The following is a 16,902-nucleotide window of genomic DNA, read 5'->3' on the forward strand; positions in this document are numbered from 1 at the left end:
TTCTGGGTTGTTGCTTAAATGCACAAAAATGACCGCTGATATTTTCTTCGAGTTTTTATTTCTTAAAATCTCCGAGTGCCATGGGCGATCTGGTGAATATCTGAGCGCTATCTCTGCTGTCAGCATTGTTTGCAGCGTTCAGGAGGTGGCACGCGGCGCTCCTCACACGTCACGCATCCTCAGATGGCCACGTTTGTTTCCCAGTGATATCTGGTGGCTGCGCTGTGCCTACGTACTAAAAATACAATGTTTTGTCTTCGTTAGGTTTGGTCGTGCCTAAGAGAGAGTTAGCCTGTGCTTGAGGTCTGTGGAATGTGATTTTTATTTGAAGAGAAGGCTGGGAGAACTCGTTGCAACCTTCCAGTGCTTGAAGGGAGCATATAAACAGGAGGGGGAAAGAGGGGTAATGGCTATTTATGGGGGTGGATAGTGATAGGACAAGGGGAAATGGTCTTCAAATGAGACAGGGTAGGTTTAGGTTGGATATTAGGAATTTTTTACTCAGAGGGTGGTGAGGCACTGGAACAGGTTGCCCAAGGAGGCTGTGGATGCCCCATCCCTGCAGGCATTCAAGGCCAGGCTGGATGTGGCTCTGGGCAGCCTGGGCTGCTGGTTGGCAACCCTACACACAGCAGTGGATTGAAACTCAGTGATCACTATGGTCCTTTTCAACCCAGGCCTTTCTATGAGTGTATGTTATTGTGGTTACATACCTGTGCTTGTGGAGAAAATGAGAACCAAAGCAAGTGTCTGTCATCTGGCAGCCTTTGCTGTGAGTCTGTGCGTGCATTTCAGGCTGTGAGCAGCACTGTGCAACTTGCTGTCATTTAGCAAAATCCACAATGAAAGAGCTCAGGAGCAGCACATCTCCAGCCCTGCCTCCTCCTTGTCCTTGCATAAACCAATTCTGCTGTAGATACACAAATTCAGAACCCAGTGTGATGTGGGGGCTGGGCACCTGCTCAGCGTGTTTACCATTTGGAGATGTATTTATAGTAGCTGCATTAAAAAGTAAAGAATTTGAGGTATACATGCACTGCTTTTTACTTAACTTCTGCAGGCTTGATATCCCTGCTTTTTTTTCTTCTTCTTTTTTTTAATTTGTAATGACCTAAATACAGGAAACGATTTATTGAGTCCAACCTGCTGTTAGGGGGCAAGCTGATGGTTCATGCCATTACTTGACAAAAGTTACTTCAGTTATCTTTGGGCAGACAGAAATATTTTGATTGTTATATGTAGGTATACACTCTATGCCCTGAAAGCTACAAAAGGTGATGTAAGTTGTAGTGCTGGAAGAGTTCTGATGATATTGGTCTGATCAGATGAGGGAGAAGTGTGAATATTAATGATGAGATTCCAGGTGTCTCCGTGCAGTTCCTGTGCTGCAGTGCATGCCTGCTTCATTTCTCTTGGACTTGATTGAGGGATGTTTACCTTATCCTGGATGGAGTTATGATAAAGGTTGCTTGAATATTAGAGGTAGATATGTGAGAACAGTGCTGAGTCTTTTATTTTTGCATTAACTTATTTCAGTTTTTTTGCACTTGAGTCCTTCACTGCAAGCCTGTTCTGGGTGCTGGTTTGTACTTGGGCACAGATTTTTGCCCTCATTTAGTTTTTGTGTATGTGCAGTACTGCAAGAAGACTTATTCAGCCCGGACTTGTTCTAAGAGGGAAGATGTTTTCTGTGGAGGATGTCATTGAAGTACTTCTGTGAAAAACAGGCGTTGAGTTTGAGTGCATCCTTTGTAAGCTTTGGGGGTTCAGAACTGTTCTCTGTATTGGCTAACTGCAGTCAGCATTTTCACCGCAATAAGTGTGAGGGTGTCTTTGTAGTCACATAAGTTTGTTTTTTCCTTTTTTCCAAGTCTGCAGTTCCGTCTTCATAATTCACTAAAGGAAATTCAGAGCTCAACGTAAATTGGGAAGTAGTGGTTCCTTACATTGGCGAAATCAGCTTGCATCCAAATGAAGTTGCTGTTTTAGTTGGTACAAACTGGGACCTTTCCTGGAATGTGTAACTGCATCTGAAGTGTTTAAAATTAGAAATCGTGTATCACTGGTATGGAGGTAGAGTTTCTTGGGAAATCAGAACTGAAAATGGGAATACAAAATAAATATATGAACCAGCTTCCCCTAATTTGAATCAAACCCATGGTATCAAAGTGGAGGATCTGCACCCACATAGGGCTGATGTGTAATTTCTGTTAAAGTTGTACTTCAACGCACAACTTTTTGTCTTTCCAGTATGAAGTGAAACAGAACAGAATTTACCACCTGAAACTGCTGCTTCAAGTTCAGATCAGGAAAAGAATATACCGCATCGTAACAACAACTCAAGACCAAAGAATAGGAAACTTACACTGAAGACACAAGGCTTGATCTGAAACCAGAAGTTTGTGCCTACTCAACAGCTTCAAAAGAGCACGTCCCAACGCTGCTAGTAGTCTTTGTTTTCTCCAGTGCTGTATTGAAACTGCCCAGGGCAGCAGCGCTTGTATTCTTTATTAGTGTGCTCTCTCTTTCTCTTTTTTTTTTTTTTTCTTTCTATCTTTCTTCTTTTCTCTCTCTGTGTCAATAGCAGTCTTCATCCTTTGAAACTTCGTACTGAAGCGGAAGAATCGGCGAATACTACTGAAAGTGCAATATTTGAATATCACTGCGAGGTTTGTGCGTGTGCTGTGTAGTTATAGCATTCCAAACTTAGCTGCAAACAACAACAGGAGGCTGTGCTTTTTGTGATGTTGGTTTTTTTGGCTATTCTGTTGGTTTGATGGTAGTGTGATGAATTGGTGATACCTATGTTACAGTTTCGTGTTTATTTTAGTAGCAGTGTTGTGGTTACAATCCCTTTTTATTTCCAAAGTTTACACGATTGTCATTGGTTTGCAATCTCCATTCAGTTTCCTTTAATTCTTTTAGTACAGTTTGTTTTTTTATTTCCAAGTACTGGAGTTCCAAGGTTTGTTAATTGATGGGCCAGCTGTTGTGAGTAAACTGTTGGTAGTCAGCACCACAGCTAGTTGTGGTTCAGCATGCACTCATTATATTTCAGGTCTGAGCAAGTCTTGTTCGTGCATTAATTAATTAGTCTATTCCTAGAAGGTTCTTAAAGAACTGTTCTGCTAGCTGGTTCTTAGAGAACAGCTTCATGACTTCCATTGCTTCCATTTTTCTGTATCTATCACTTTGCAGAAGTTGATTTTTATTTTTTTTCCCCCAATTAATTTATATGTAGCTTTTTGTCGTGCTCTATTACTTTGTTTGAACAGCTGTAGCAACGTGGCAACATCTAGAAAGAGTGCTGATAGCATCATTCCCTGCCTTTCTTTCTACAGCACATGTTAGTGTCACCCTGAGAAGTGCATCCCTCCTTGAACTTCAGCTGTCAGGCTTTAGCTGATCTGTGGTCAGCTCTGATCAGTAGTGGTTTGAGCAAGAGTTAGCAGTGTTGTTTTGTAACCCTGAGCCTTGGCCATTCTGAACTTGGTTTGAGGTAGATTTTGTTAGTAAGCTGTTATTTATGCTCCCTGTTAGCAGGGGGTGATGTGTGTGTGTGTGCTTAGCTTACACTGGAGATGTGAAGAGATGATTTTGTCCATGACTCACAAAAAGCGTGTGTAGCACTGATTGGAGCTTTCGTAATAGGCAAAACCATCAACCTGTTATTCAGCAAATGAGTTTAATAATACATCACGTTCCCTTCCCCCAGTCATTTTACCTGCAGGGCTGGTTTAATTTCCAAAAATGTTTTGAACTCTAAGATGGCTTAAAATCAAAACATGTCAGCCTTCCCACAAGGGCCTCTTCCTTTCTTTGGTTGTACTACGGACTGCCTTCTTCAAAAGGTGAGGGTTGTATGTGATGGTGACAGGAACCAACATGCGATGTGTTGCCAGTCTGAGTTGTAAGGATTGTTTTCCAAGAGCTAGACAACTTGAACACTTTTTTACTCCGTTTAAAAAAACTTTCAGGACTTGTTACCATCAGTTCCATAAGCTCTTTGTCTGTTGTTATGTTTATGTGGTGAAAGGAGACGTGAGTACTGTTTGGTTTATTTTCTGCTGTTTTCTTTTGAATAGATGAGCTTTGATCCAAACCTTCTCCACAACAATGGACACAATGGGTACCCCAATGGTACTTCGGCCGCGCTGCGCGAGACTGGCGTTATAGAGAAACTGTTGACTTCGTATGGATTCATTCAGTGCTCAGAACGGCAGGCTAGACTGTTCTTCCACTGCTCACAGTATAATGGCAACTTACAGGAGCTCAAAGTAGGAGGTAATTAGACAGCTGTTGGAGTTTCTGTACCAAATGAGAACAAGTCTCTTTTGTTTTCCGTAGGAAATCACTTTATCTTGTGGCATGAACGGATGCGTTCTGTTGCTATTAATGAGTTAAAATATCAGTAGGATTCATCATCTGCCACTCCTGATGAGAGTTCTGGTTTTTACTTCAGCATGTTTTAATGCAAATGTGGCTGTTCTAATAAAGGTGTACAGTGTGAAGGCCAAGCTGCAAAACTAAGGTGGAAACAAGCGTTTAGACTGGAAGTGCCTCATGTACTTAGCTTTTGGGTTTTTTTGAGAATTAGTTGGAAGATGTTTGTCTTGCAGAGTAGGAGTGCTGCTAGTAGTTTGTGGTAATGAAGTTTATAGACTGTTCAGTAGCAGTTTTACATAATCTGAGCTCCTCCAGTGTGAGGTTGTCTGCTAAGTGAGCACAGGGAAGTATGGGGGAAGTACAGCAGGGCAAGCAGTTAGAGTGGGGCAATTCCAGAAGTAACTGCAAATGGTGCATCCTTCCTAGGGAAAAGAGGCTTTACTTGGTTGAGTTTAGGTATGAGCAGTGAACTACCAGACTGAACCAATTAGTAATGTTTAAAAATTGCAGTCTGTGATGTCACTGTCGTGTCTGTTTTGTAGATGATGTTGAATTTGAAGTGTCTTCTGATCGCCGAACTGGAAAACCCATTGCTGTTAAATTGGTGAAGATCAAACCAGAAATATTACCTGAAGAACGAATAAATGGACAAGTCAGTGGCTATGATGTCTGTTTTCTATGCATTCAACTGCCATCTTTTACTTTAGGAGGACCAGATTCATTGAGCATGCATGCTAACTACATACAGAATTCAGTTACACTGAAATCTTTTTTTTTGTTATTCTAGTAGAAATTTAGAGTTTCTGTTGTGAGCTCTTTGCTCCAAGCAACCCTTCAAGGCAACAGATGCTCCATAAGATTGAAATGTTACAGCATGACATTCCCTGGTGGTTTAAACTAAAGTTAATCCCCAGGTGTACAGTAGAGGATATCGATATTTGCTTTCTACACTGCATCTCCTGGAATGACTCGCCATGGATTTTTTTTTTTTTTTTTTTTTTTTTTGGCTGGTAGGTTGTGTGTGCTGTTCCTCACAATTTAGAGAGTAAATCTCCAGCTGCCCCGGGTCAGAGTCCAACAGGGAGTGTATGCTACGAACGTAATGGGGTAAAGCTTATGTATTTTATTTGAACTCTTGACTGATCTGTAATTGTGGTCTGTGAGCAGAAAAAAAAAAAAAAAAAACAACACATGCTTGAATGAGGACAACTGACACTAAGAACTGTAGTTCTTAGCAAAAAAAACCCAAAACCAAACATACTTAAGCAATTGCTACAAGCAGATGTTAATTTTACAGCTTGCTTGCCCACCTGTCTCTATGGGGAACTCAGTGCAGAGCCAAACAGATGTTTTTCTGTTTTAAAACTTAAAGAAGCTGGATTGTGTAACATTCACCTCTCCTTATTTTGAACATGGAAAGTTTAGAAGTTGGCATTTCAAGATGGCCACCTCCAAACCTCTCAATTAAGTTGCTTTTTACAGACTCAGCCCAAATTTTAAAAACAGCCCAATGAAAGAATGTTTTTGCATGCTGTGTTTGATCATTTTCAGTTTTCTCACTAAATCCATTGATATAAAAGCAGTTGTTCCTTCTAAACAAAAATGTGCTAATGATCCTTTGAATTGACAAGAGGAATAATATTAGTCACTGTTAATTTACAGGAAGTATTTTACCTGACTTACACTCCAGAAGATGTTGAAGGAAATATTCAGCTGGAAACAGGAGATAAAATAAACTTTGTAATTGATACAAATAAACAGTAAGTTGATCCCGTGTTTCTGATCTCATGCTTTCTCTTTTAGTAGTCGGGCAGCACTCCGTGCCTTTTCCAAGAACTGAAATGACATTATGAAATATAATCTTAACATTGCCTCTGGTTTTCAGACGTTTCAGCTTTGTTCTTTTTCTTCCCTTTAGTACTGGTGCTGTAAGTGCTCGTAACATTATGCTATTAAAAAAGAAACAAGCCCGTTGTCAAGGAGTAGTCTGTGCCATGAAAGTAAGTGATGTCTCAGCTTCAAAATACTATTAAAAGATGGAATGCTTTCCTGTCAAGTTCTCTAAATAGTAAATTGAGTGCATTAAGAGCTATTAAGATCTTGGAAGTGTGAATGCAAACTAGCTCAAACAGTGTAAACAGCTAATCTTGAGTACACACACTCCTTGAAAACAGGAAAGTTTAATTGTTTCCTGTAATGCATTTGCTGTAGTGTGAGCTGAATACACTCAAGGTTGCTGTACTGAAGTGGTGAAGTCTTATTGTTAGAATGTTTTGTTACTAATACATGGAGAGATTGGGCAATCTACTGAACGCTTTCTTCTGTTCTTAGGAAGCCTTTGGATTTATTGAGAGGGGTGATGTCGTGAAGGAGATATTCTTTCACTACAGTGAATTTAAAGGTGACCTAGAAGCCTTACAGCCTGGTGATGATGTGGAGTTTACAATCAAAGACAGAAATGTAAGATGAACTCCAGTAAAAATTGAAGACAAGATCCTGGACAGCTGCCTGTTTATTCAAATCCACTTTAAAAAAAAAAAAAAAAGGGGAGGGGGTGGGGGGAAGCAGGGTTAATAGGAAAATGATCTTATTGTTTTTATCACTTCTTTAGGGCTGTTTGACTGATTTTGTGCTTTTAGGGTAAAGAAGTTGCAACAGATGTAAGACTGCTGCCTCAAGGAACTGTCATCTTTGAAGACATCAGCATAGAACACTTTGAAGGAACTGTAACCAAAGTAATTCCAAAAGTACCCAGCAAAAACCAGGTGTGTTTCGGTATTAAATTTAAGGGAAATACTGCATTGACTTCCAGTCAGAGTACAAATGTTCTCCTTTCTCTGTGGAAGTCTGCTGTTAGGCATTGCATCAGAGATGGCTGCAGAGTAGAAGAGGAAGTTTGGGCTGCTTAACTTGTGCCAACCACTGACAGCAGTCACAGGAAGCAGTTTTTTTTTACTAAAATTTAAAGGTCCAGGAAATAGAGTAATACACAATAGTGGTGCTTTGTGACGTGTATCTTTACGCTTTGAAGTACTTCCATTTGAAAAATGAGGGGTGTTAAAGATGCTTTCTTCAAACAAACAAAAAATAACAACAAAGAAGACTCTTAAGGCAAAAACACAGTGTGCTTTATGGGCTTCTGTGAGCATTGGCAGTTAATCTGGGTGTGAAGAAGAGTTGTGTGGCCCTTAATGTTTAGCTTAGAGGATGTACACAAAAACTTCTCTAAAGTGTTCAGGCTACTCTGCATCCTTGTTTTTTGTTTTGCTGGTTGGGATTTTGGAGGCTATGGGGAATGTTTTTTGTGTGTTTGAACACTCAACAGTAAGAAGTAGGGTAAGTATGGTTATCAACTTCATTCTCAACGTTAATTTTTAGTTTTGTTGGCAATTCAGTGCATTGGATAGGTAAGGTAAAAACTAAATGAAATTCTAGTCATGGCAGTGTAATCTGGGAGCGGTCACTCGAGCCTTCCTAACCCAAATGCTCAGTGCTGAGACTTGTAGGTGTACTGACTTCTTCTGTTGCATTTGTCTCTCTTATAGAATGATCCATTACCTGGCCGCATCAAAGTTGATTTTGTGATTCCTAAAGAACTTCCATTTGGAGACAAAGATACAAAATCCAAGGTGACTTTGCTGGAAAGTGACCACGTTCGATTCAATATTTCGACAGACAGACGTGACAAACTGGAACGAGCCACCAATATTGAGGTTCTCCCCAATACTTTCCAGTTTACTAATGAAACTAGGGAAATGGTAAGTATCTATTTCTAAAAGTTTTTATTGTTGAGGAGAGGAAATTAAGGTGAAAAACAGTTTCTGAAGCAATATAAAAATTGCTGGTGTCTGCTGACATGTCTGAAGTCAGATCTTCAGTAAATGTAGAAATGTGCCTGAATGGCAGAAAACTGAATTAATGCTGTGCACTTTTTCTACTCGGGGAATTAAATCATCCTAGGAAAGCAAATATGTTGTATCTCTTGGAGTAGGTTGCTCTTTGGTTACAGCAGGCATAGCAGTCATGCAGCATGAAGAAATTAAAAACTCATCTTAGGAAAACTGAAAGAACCTGATGGTGCTCTGGCTCAGGCAATGAAAAGTCGTAAGAATCAGAGGAGGTAACTAGGTACAGCTTTTGAATCTTGATCTTCAACTGCCATCTTTTACTTTAGGCGGACCAGATTCCTTGAGCATGCATGCTAACTACATACAGAACTGTTCAAATTCTGTTCAAATTGATCTTTGTACAATCTCTGCCTGAGGATCAAACAGAAGGGTGATAAAGAGCTGAATTCTGTCATGTGCAGTGAGGCTTCTATGCTTGGTGAATGGGTCACAGTGACTGAGATAGTTGTGCTTATCATTATGAAATAACATCTTCTGTTCTGGTAAAGTGCTGGAAAAACCTAACCTGTGTGTGTGTGTGTGTGTGTGTGTGTGTGTGTGTGTTTGTGTAGCAGTGACTTCCAGTTCTTGGGTTTTTCTTAGTTCTTTTGTGGCTTAAATTCATCTTCACTGTTTACTACTTATGAATCAGGGAGCAAGTAGAAAAAAATTAGGTAAGTAGGATTTGCTTGCATTTAAGATTGTGGAGCCAATGGTTACAATCAGTTTGCAAGGAAGCTTATTGAGAAGTATTTTTGTTATTATTTTTTCTTTTTAGAATTTGAGGTTTGTGTTCAGATTATTAGTTGCTCCATCGTTGTCTTTCTACAGATGTTCACAAAGTAAAACTGTTCTTCTCTTTACAGGGAGTGATTGCTGCGATGAGAGATGGCTTTGGCTTCATTAAGTGTGTTGACAGGGATGCTCGCATGTTCTTTCACTTCAGTGAAATTATGGATGGAAACCAACTCCATATTTCTGATGAAGTAGAGTTTACTGTGGTTCCTGTGAGTGGTACAATTCCTTTGAAAACGAGGATTTCACAAAAGCATTTATATGCAGTCTGTCTAAAATCACATTGATCTGATTTTTCAGGATATGCTGTCTGCCCAAAGAAATCATGCTATAAGGATTAAAAAACTCCCAAAAGGCACAGTTTCTTTCCACACCCAATCAGATCACCGTTTTGTGGGCACTATAGACAAAGAAGCCACTCCAGCCAAAGCCACTAGCCCAAATAAAGGCAAAGAGAAGGTAGTACACAAGTAAAAGTAACTATATTGTTTGTTGCTTTGCAGACAGAATTGAAGTCTATAATTCAACGTTCTGAACCACTTTTAATCTTCTATAAATATGGACTGTGTTGGATTGCTAATTACAATACTCAGTGAAGGCTAACTTAAGTGAAACAGTAGAACAGAAGCACCCTTAGTGGTGTTCACTGGAACAGGCTGCCCAGGGAGGTTGTGGAGTCTCCTACTCTGGAGATGTTCAAGACTTGCTTGGATGCCTACTTGTGTGACCTGGTGTAGGGAACCTGCTTTGGCAGGGGGGTTGGACTCGATCTCTGGAGGTCCCTTCCAACCCCTACAATTCTGTGATTCTGTGTTTCTATTGAGGATAACTTCCAAGAACTTGGGAAGATTCTACCTCCTACTGTGGCAGGTAGAACCATAGAATAGCCCGAGTTGGGAGGGAACCAGAAGGATCATTGAGTCCAACTCCTGGCTCCACACAGATCATCTGAAGTCCGAACTCTGTGTCTGAGGGCATGGTCCAAATGCTTCTTGAGCTCTTGCAGCTTGGAGCCATGTCTGCTGCCATGGGGAGACATTTCCAGGGCCTGACCGCCCTGTTGGTGAAGAACCTTTTGCTAAGGTGCTAGAATTGGTTGAAACCTAAGGTTCTGGGGCTCGAGAAGAGCCTCTGTTTCATCATGCTGCTTGAAACTAGGATAGAATAAACTTTCAGTAAATAATGGAAGCAGTATTGTTAGAGGAAATAAAGTACCACTGCCTGGTAAAAGCTACAGTTTGTCATTTAAAGCTTGTGTCTTTTGATCATCTTAGTGTGTATTGGTCTGTTTTCACCAGATACTTTGCATTTGTTGCAGAATAAGTAAACGTTTGGTGTTTGCATTGTTTATAGTAAGCTTGCTTGCAAACAAATAAAACACCTGATTGTCTTTTTTTTTTTTTTTTTCCTCTAGGAAGCTGAAGATGGAATAATTGTTTATGATGACTGTGGAGTAAAACTGACCATTCCTTACCAGGCCAAGGATGTGGAAGGATCTGCTAATCCCCAGATAGGAGATAAGGCAATACAACTAAGTATACCATTGGGAAATACTTTTTGGTTTTTTAAAGATATGAGCTTCTCTTTGCCTTGTTCCTGGATTTGTTTTCCTTTTAAAGTGAAGAACAAGGCATCTACATAGTCGCCTATTTCTTTGTTTTCTCTCTTAGGTTTGTAGCTTTATTTTCTGTGTAACTAAGAGACATCTTGAAACCTGATACCACACATAAAAATACTATTTTGCTATGCAAACTGTTTTAATTAAAGGAGTTCTTATACTTGCTTATAAGGACAGTGGGCAACTCCACTTGTGAATACTTGAGGGGAGAGAGATTAACATAAAGACATCAAGGTGGATGTTGAAGAGTGAGAACATCCACTTATGAGTGAAATATCTAGAGATAATGGCTGGGGAAAGAGTTGAGAGATCTGGAATAGCAGCCTAAAACCTGTTGGTGTTCAGGTGCTGTGCTATGAATGCTGTGATTATTGTTATTAAAAACCTAAAATGAGCAAGCCAAACCAGCTGCACAGTCTCAGCGGGCAGCTGCTAATGTACAGTGCAGAGGTAAATCATAAAGGTAAGAGAGAATCTATTTGATAGGTAGAAGAAGCAGAGTGCTGGAGGCTCACTTGCCTTGCCAGGTGTTACAGCTGTGATTCTGCCACTCTTTGAATGTCCTACATGTCAGCAATTGACAGATGATTTTGGGAGAGGAGATGCCTTTCCAGCAGAGCCTGGGTGTTGATTACAGCAGTGCAGCTTTGTTTGGGTTGTTGTTTGTTGCTTTTGGTGGTTGTGCTTTTTTCCTGTCTGTAGTATTAATCACGTACCTCTTCTACAGGTTGAGTTCAGTGTTTGTGAAGTGAAGAGAACTGGTCTGCAAACAGCAGTTTCTGTCAGAATGCTTGGACGCAATTACACTTCCAAGAGACTTTTGGGATACGTGGCAGCCCTGAAGGATAACTTTGGGTTTATTGAAACAGCCAATCATGATAAGGAGATCTTCTTCCACTACAGGTGAGTGGCAGTTCCTTTTGTAGGAATGAGTGTTTGTTGCTTCACACGTTCACGTGCTTTGGGGTCTGAACTTCCATTTATGACCTCTGCTGAGCTCAGGCTTTTCTGTTAGTGTTCTCTGTGATCTCTGCTTCTGTATCTCAGGCCAAGAAATGCAGTTTCTGAATTGTATATTTAAAAAGTTTTGCTTTCCTGAATTCCTTGGAAATGTGCGATGCTGAACCAGTTAAATGTGTTCTGAATCAACCTGTGTAAATGTTGGATGAGCATTACTGTTGTCACGAAACTGAAAGAAATTTGCACGTGATTCTCTTCCTGTAGTGAGTACTGTGGTGATATTGATAGCCTGGAACTTGGAGACACAGTTGAATACAGCTTGTCGAAAGGCAAAGGAAACAAAGTTAGTGCAGAAAAGGTGAACAAAACGCATGCAGGTAAGACTGTACCTGGTAATTTCTTCTTTAAAGGGTCTTGACAGATGCTGGTGGTTAAATTGGTAGTTCTGATGACAGTTGGAGTTTAAAGCAAGAGGAAGATGCTTAATGTGATGGTCAGTAGTCGAGTCTGCTAAGCACTAATATCATCAAATTTCCTGAAGCCTGTTTCCTGTGTTAACTAAAAGGGAAGTGCAGAGCAAGAGCACTGTTTGCAGAAGCAACTCTTCCTTTACCTTTGCCTCTACTCTTTAGTTGGAGGGATAGAAGAAAACCCCCAGTTTGGATGATTTTGCCACTCTAGTAGTTGTGCTGTTTCTTAGAGGGGAAAAAAAAATTGCAGTAGGAATTGCAGATGTGGATATTAAGGATTTTGGGGATGCAAAATGTATACTTAGCCAGTTTGCATGATGAAAGGGAGTTGGAAATACAGCAGTAGAGAAGCAAGATCCTGCAGTGTGCTTTTTCAAGTTGTATGGCCTCTTAATTTCATGAGGAATTAGTATCCTCCTCCTTCTGCAGTGGAACAGTGGTAGTGATTAGAAAAGCTGTTGCCATGTGCTTCTGAGTTAGAGCTGTTCCAGTTCTGGGGGAACTCTAGGGGAACATATAAAGCTGTTCCAGTTCTGTATGTGCTGTATTAACGTGTTGCAGTGCAGACTGTGAATGTGAATTGGTCAGTCCTTCAGAAAAGAAAAAGTATGACAAGAATTTCCTGATTCTTGCACTGTCTCTTTCTTTTCAGTGAATGGTATCACTGAAGAAGCTGATCCAACTGTTTACTCTGGTAAAGTAATTCGTCCTTTGCGGAGTGTAGATCCAACACAGACTGAATACCAGGGCATGATTGAAGTCATGGAGGATGGTAAGACCTGGTGCTTTTACCTCAAGCTTGCTTTAATAACTGTAATAAACAGTTTTCATCTGAGGTAAATCTGTAAGTGCTCTTTGCTGGCACGCAGGAAGCATAGAAATGCAATAAGCTGCATGATAATAGGGGTGATGAGGATTGTATTCACAGTAGTAAGCTGACAATAGAAGTAAATACCAGGTATAAATTCTAAAAGCCCTCAAGAACAAAAAGGCTTTATCTTATCTGGTGTGTTTTATTCTGTAGGTGAAATGAAAGGAGAATTCTATCCATTTGGAATTGTTGGAATGGCAAACAAAGGTGACTGTCTGCAGAAGGGAGAGACAGTAAAGTTCCAGCTGTGTGTTCTTGGTCAGAATGGGCAGACAATGGCTGTCAACATCACACCGTTCCGCAGAGCCACTGTGGAATGTGTGAAAGACCAGGTGAGCAAATGCTGCTAATGGGAAATTGTTGGAGATGGCATAGAGAAGGTCAAGACCTGCTTTAACACTTGAATGCAGAACGTCTGTTGTGAAGCAAACTGTTGCAGAAACTCCTATTGTAAACAAATAAGAACTAGGCTTATGTAACCCCAGTACTGGTTTATGCAGGCTTGTGTAGAGTGGCTTTAGTGAAGGTGAGCTCCTACTGCCTGTTCCAGTGCACCATCACTCTCTGGTGAAGACTTTTCCTCATACCTGATGAGAGCCTTCCTTGGCACAGCACGAGTAAAGCAGTAAATCAAAATAACTGGCTTCTCAATCTGCCACTAATAATCGGGAGAGAAAAGAGATTGTTTCTGTTAGGTAATTTTAAAGGTGGAGTTTAGAAAAGAATGTACAGCATTGCATATCTTAGTTGAATAAAGCTTTGGCAGCTTGCTTTAATAAAGGATTTTTGCAGTTTTCAGAGCTTGCTTATAGGCCTCAGGGTTTAAATGTGCCTTTAGAAAGCCATGGGGAGTGGCTAGACTTGTAGAAATACCGTATTCTGTTGTAGAAGTTTATTTGTAATAGAATGACTATATAATTGTGCCTGCTTAGGTTAAGGGGAAATAAATAACTACAATGTTTTGGTTTTCAGTTTGGTTTCATTAACTATGAAGTGGGTGACAGCAAAAAGCTCTTCTTCCATGTCAAAGAAGTACAGGATGGTGTGGAACTACAAGCTGGGGATGAAGTGGAGTTCTCAGTAATTCTGAACCAGCGCACAGGGAAATGCAGTGCCTGTAACGTGTGGCGTGTCTGGTGAGGATTTCAAATCACTGGTTTAATCTGGCAGACTGCATCAGCAATGGAGCACAGAGTGCTTTCAAACTGAGCTAGCTGTTCCTACAACTAGGGCTCTGAATTGTGGTTGGCTTCAGTGAGAGCCTCTGCTTTGAGATGTGCCAGCAATTGTAGGGCCTGCAGTGCAGCAGCAGAGTCCAGCTTTGCTTAAGAGTGGATTTAAAAAAAAAAAAAAAAGACAAGTAATTAAATTATTTATGCAGAAATTAATGAGTGATAAAAGCGATTAAATTCTTTATGTAGTTCTTGGTCTGTCTGGTGATTTACCTGTTTATAAACAAGTAAGCACGTTAGCCTTCTTTGATGCTGTTTCTAGGGTGGATAGGCACGTTTTGCTTTTGAATGACTTCTAAATTGTGTGTATTTTTAAGGTATCTTATTAATGTTTTATGGCAGTGTTCAGTTCTTTTCTCAAAACTGTCTTCAGAGTGTTACTGTGCTGCAGTGTACTGGCAAATTACAAGACTTACATTGTTTCAGTTAAAAGCAACAGAAATGGAGGGAGTGCTGTCATACATGCATTAATACTGACTGTGGCAGCTTTATACTCCTTCTAAGAATATTGTTTTGATCTACTGCTGTTTCAGCATCCAGTGGTTGTTCAAACAATGGTTTTGAAGCAGACGTGCTGTCATCCAGAAGGTCTGCCTTCAAACAAAGCGGGCTGTGCTGATGCCTTAATGGGGAAAGTGACTGTATTTGGTAGCTTGCACATGTCTGGGAAGTCATGAGGATTCTGTGTGATTGACTTTCTTACAGTGAAGGCGCTAAGGCTGTTGCTGCTCCACGTCCAGATAGACTTGTTAATCGTTTAAAGAACATTAATCTGGATGATGCCAATGCTCCTCGTCTAACAGTTCTTCGTCAGCCCAGGGGACCGGATAACTCAAAGGTGTGTGACATACAGGGCTGGCTTGCAGGATGACCAGCTTGTGGTTTAACTTGTTTCTACTGTTGAAAGTCAAAACTGTTTGAAACATGTCAACTGCCTTATAACAATCTCCTGCTGTGTGAGATTATACTACTTCAGTCAGCTGTTCAGGCAGCTGATGCACGCTATAGTTTCAGAAGAGCAACCCACACAACTTGTTCTGTGGCTTGCTCTGGTTCTGAAGCCAAGTATGGGGAATTAGCCACGTGCTGATGTTGTACACGGTAGGATCAAAACAAGCCTGCTTTAAAGCACGATGCCAGACCTAAAAGATTTGTTTTTTTCCTTGCAGGGATTTGGTGCAGAGAGAAAGATCCGTCAAGCTGGTGTTATAGACTGATCAACAAAGCCAATGCCTGAAGGATGAAAAGTGGTGGGGGCTGATGAAGGGTACTGAATATCTCCCTATTCATCCCTTCCAAATTTTAAGAAGCTATGAAGCTATTACACCAGTTTTAACACCTTCTCATGTTATGTTTAAAATAAATTTATGAAACCATTTTAAAATTATGCACAGTTGCATTCTGGAGAACTTCAGGTGGCGCCTTATAGTATCACATTTTAGAAGCTTGTTTTGAATGGTGCATTTAACGCAACTGGTAACTGCAAATCTACATTGCCTATGTGAGTAAACATTATAGACAGCTCTACTCTGGTAGACCTTATGGAATTCTGCACTACATTTACCTATGCTTTCTTTGTTACCTTGGCCAAGGTATTTTACTATGCCTTAGTATTCAGTTGCGTTACGTCTTTCCTTCGAAGTGGATGTGGAAAGCTCACTTCTGCTCACTCTGCTCAAATTCTGAGGACCATAGGAGGGTGGAGACTAAGTTCAGTTTGATAGAAGATCTGTATGAACATTCAGATAACTTAAGATGATGGCTAGATGTTACTTTGTTTTCATATTTCATTTAATTTTGAATCCTTTAGCCAGCGAAGTTGTGTTAGAGCTCAGTGAAAGTCTCTTTCTGGGGTAGACATTTTTTGTAGTGTTCTGAAATGCCTGCAGTGCAGAATTTCATAAGGCTGAGGCGTGCCATCAGTGTGGTAATTTAAATATATTTAAAACAATGCACAAGTTTGCTGCTGCTTAGAACACTGCAGCTTCTAAACCCAGTTTCTTTTACTGATTTAAATTTACAAAGAAAGAAATTGTGCCTGAAGTGAATCCTTTTTTTTTTTTTTCTTTGCAGCCGGCACCCAGTGTACTGTAAAAGAATAAATACTTAGGCTTTCCATAGCTGTATTGAAACTTTCATCAAGGTGAAATAGTTGATGTCTGTGTGCTTCCCTCCCCCTTCCCTCCCCACCTCCCATCCTCTTCCCCCGTTTCCTTGGTCACACTTTATCAAGCAAGAAAACTGAATGATTGGTCTAAGTATTACTTTACCAAAAAAGATCAGGAGTTCCTTTCTTTGAATAGAGGGCAGTACTGTGGTTTTTTGTTTTTTTTTGTTTTGTTTTGTTTTCATGTTACCTCTATTCTCAATTTAGGGTTTTCTTCTCTGGGAGATGCATTATCTTTGTAAAACAAACATTGCTTTCTCCAATTTTTTCTGTTAATGGCAAAGAATGGAAATAGAATAAAGTTTTACTGATTTTGAACAACTCCTTTCTCCTCGCCCGTGTTTCTTGTTGGGCGCCGCCCCCCCACCCTCCATCGGTCAGCTGGCAGCTGTTGCGGTCCCGTGCCCGGGCGCAGCGGATGCACTTCCGGCGCTGAGTGATGACGAAGCGCCGGGACCGGAAGCCGGAAGCTTTACAGAAGGGTGTTCCGCGTTCGCGGTGCGGGAGCGGTCAGTC

General features: G+C 40.6%; 1 protein-coding gene across 1 annotated transcript in view; it reads left to right on the forward strand.

Annotated features, from left to right (window-relative positions):
- The window catches only part of CSDE1 (cold shock domain containing E1), an 18,366-nt gene extending 1,659 nt beyond the window's left edge, over positions 1–16,707 (forward strand). Inside the window, exons 2-20 of the mRNA XM_042884264.1 lie at positions 2,251–2,669; positions 4,086–4,284; positions 4,929–5,038; positions 5,401–5,493; positions 6,049–6,146; positions 6,305–6,386; positions 6,718–6,846; positions 7,026–7,151; positions 7,932–8,144; positions 9,140–9,280; positions 9,369–9,527; positions 10,483–10,590; positions 11,414–11,589; positions 11,911–12,023; positions 12,769–12,888; positions 13,141–13,319; positions 13,960–14,123; positions 14,925–15,057; positions 15,389–16,707. Coding sequence (XP_042740198.1) covers positions 4,086–4,284; positions 4,929–5,038; positions 5,401–5,493; positions 6,049–6,146; positions 6,305–6,386; positions 6,718–6,846; positions 7,026–7,151; positions 7,932–8,144; positions 9,140–9,280; positions 9,369–9,527; positions 10,483–10,590; positions 11,414–11,589; positions 11,911–12,023; positions 12,769–12,888; positions 13,141–13,319; positions 13,960–14,123; positions 14,925–15,057; positions 15,389–15,436 — 2,391 coding nt within the window. The 5' untranslated portion in view covers positions 2,251–2,669 and the 3' untranslated portion in view covers positions 15,437–16,707. The remainder of the gene's footprint in view (positions 1–2,250; positions 2,670–4,085; positions 4,285–4,928; positions 5,039–5,400; positions 5,494–6,048; positions 6,147–6,304; positions 6,387–6,717; positions 6,847–7,025; positions 7,152–7,931; positions 8,145–9,139; positions 9,281–9,368; positions 9,528–10,482; positions 10,591–11,413; positions 11,590–11,910; positions 12,024–12,768; positions 12,889–13,140; positions 13,320–13,959; positions 14,124–14,924; positions 15,058–15,388) is intronic.
- The last annotated feature ends 195 nt before the right edge of the window (positions 16,708–16,902 follow it).

The sequence above is a fragment of the Lagopus leucura genome, unplaced genomic scaffold, assembly GCF_019238085.1.
Source record: "Lagopus leucura isolate 7727_CA_CO unplaced genomic scaffold, USGS_WTPT01 Super-Scaffold_100043, whole genome shotgun sequence".
NCBI classification, from domain to species: Eukaryota; Metazoa; Chordata; class Aves; order Galliformes; family Phasianidae; genus Lagopus; species Lagopus leucura.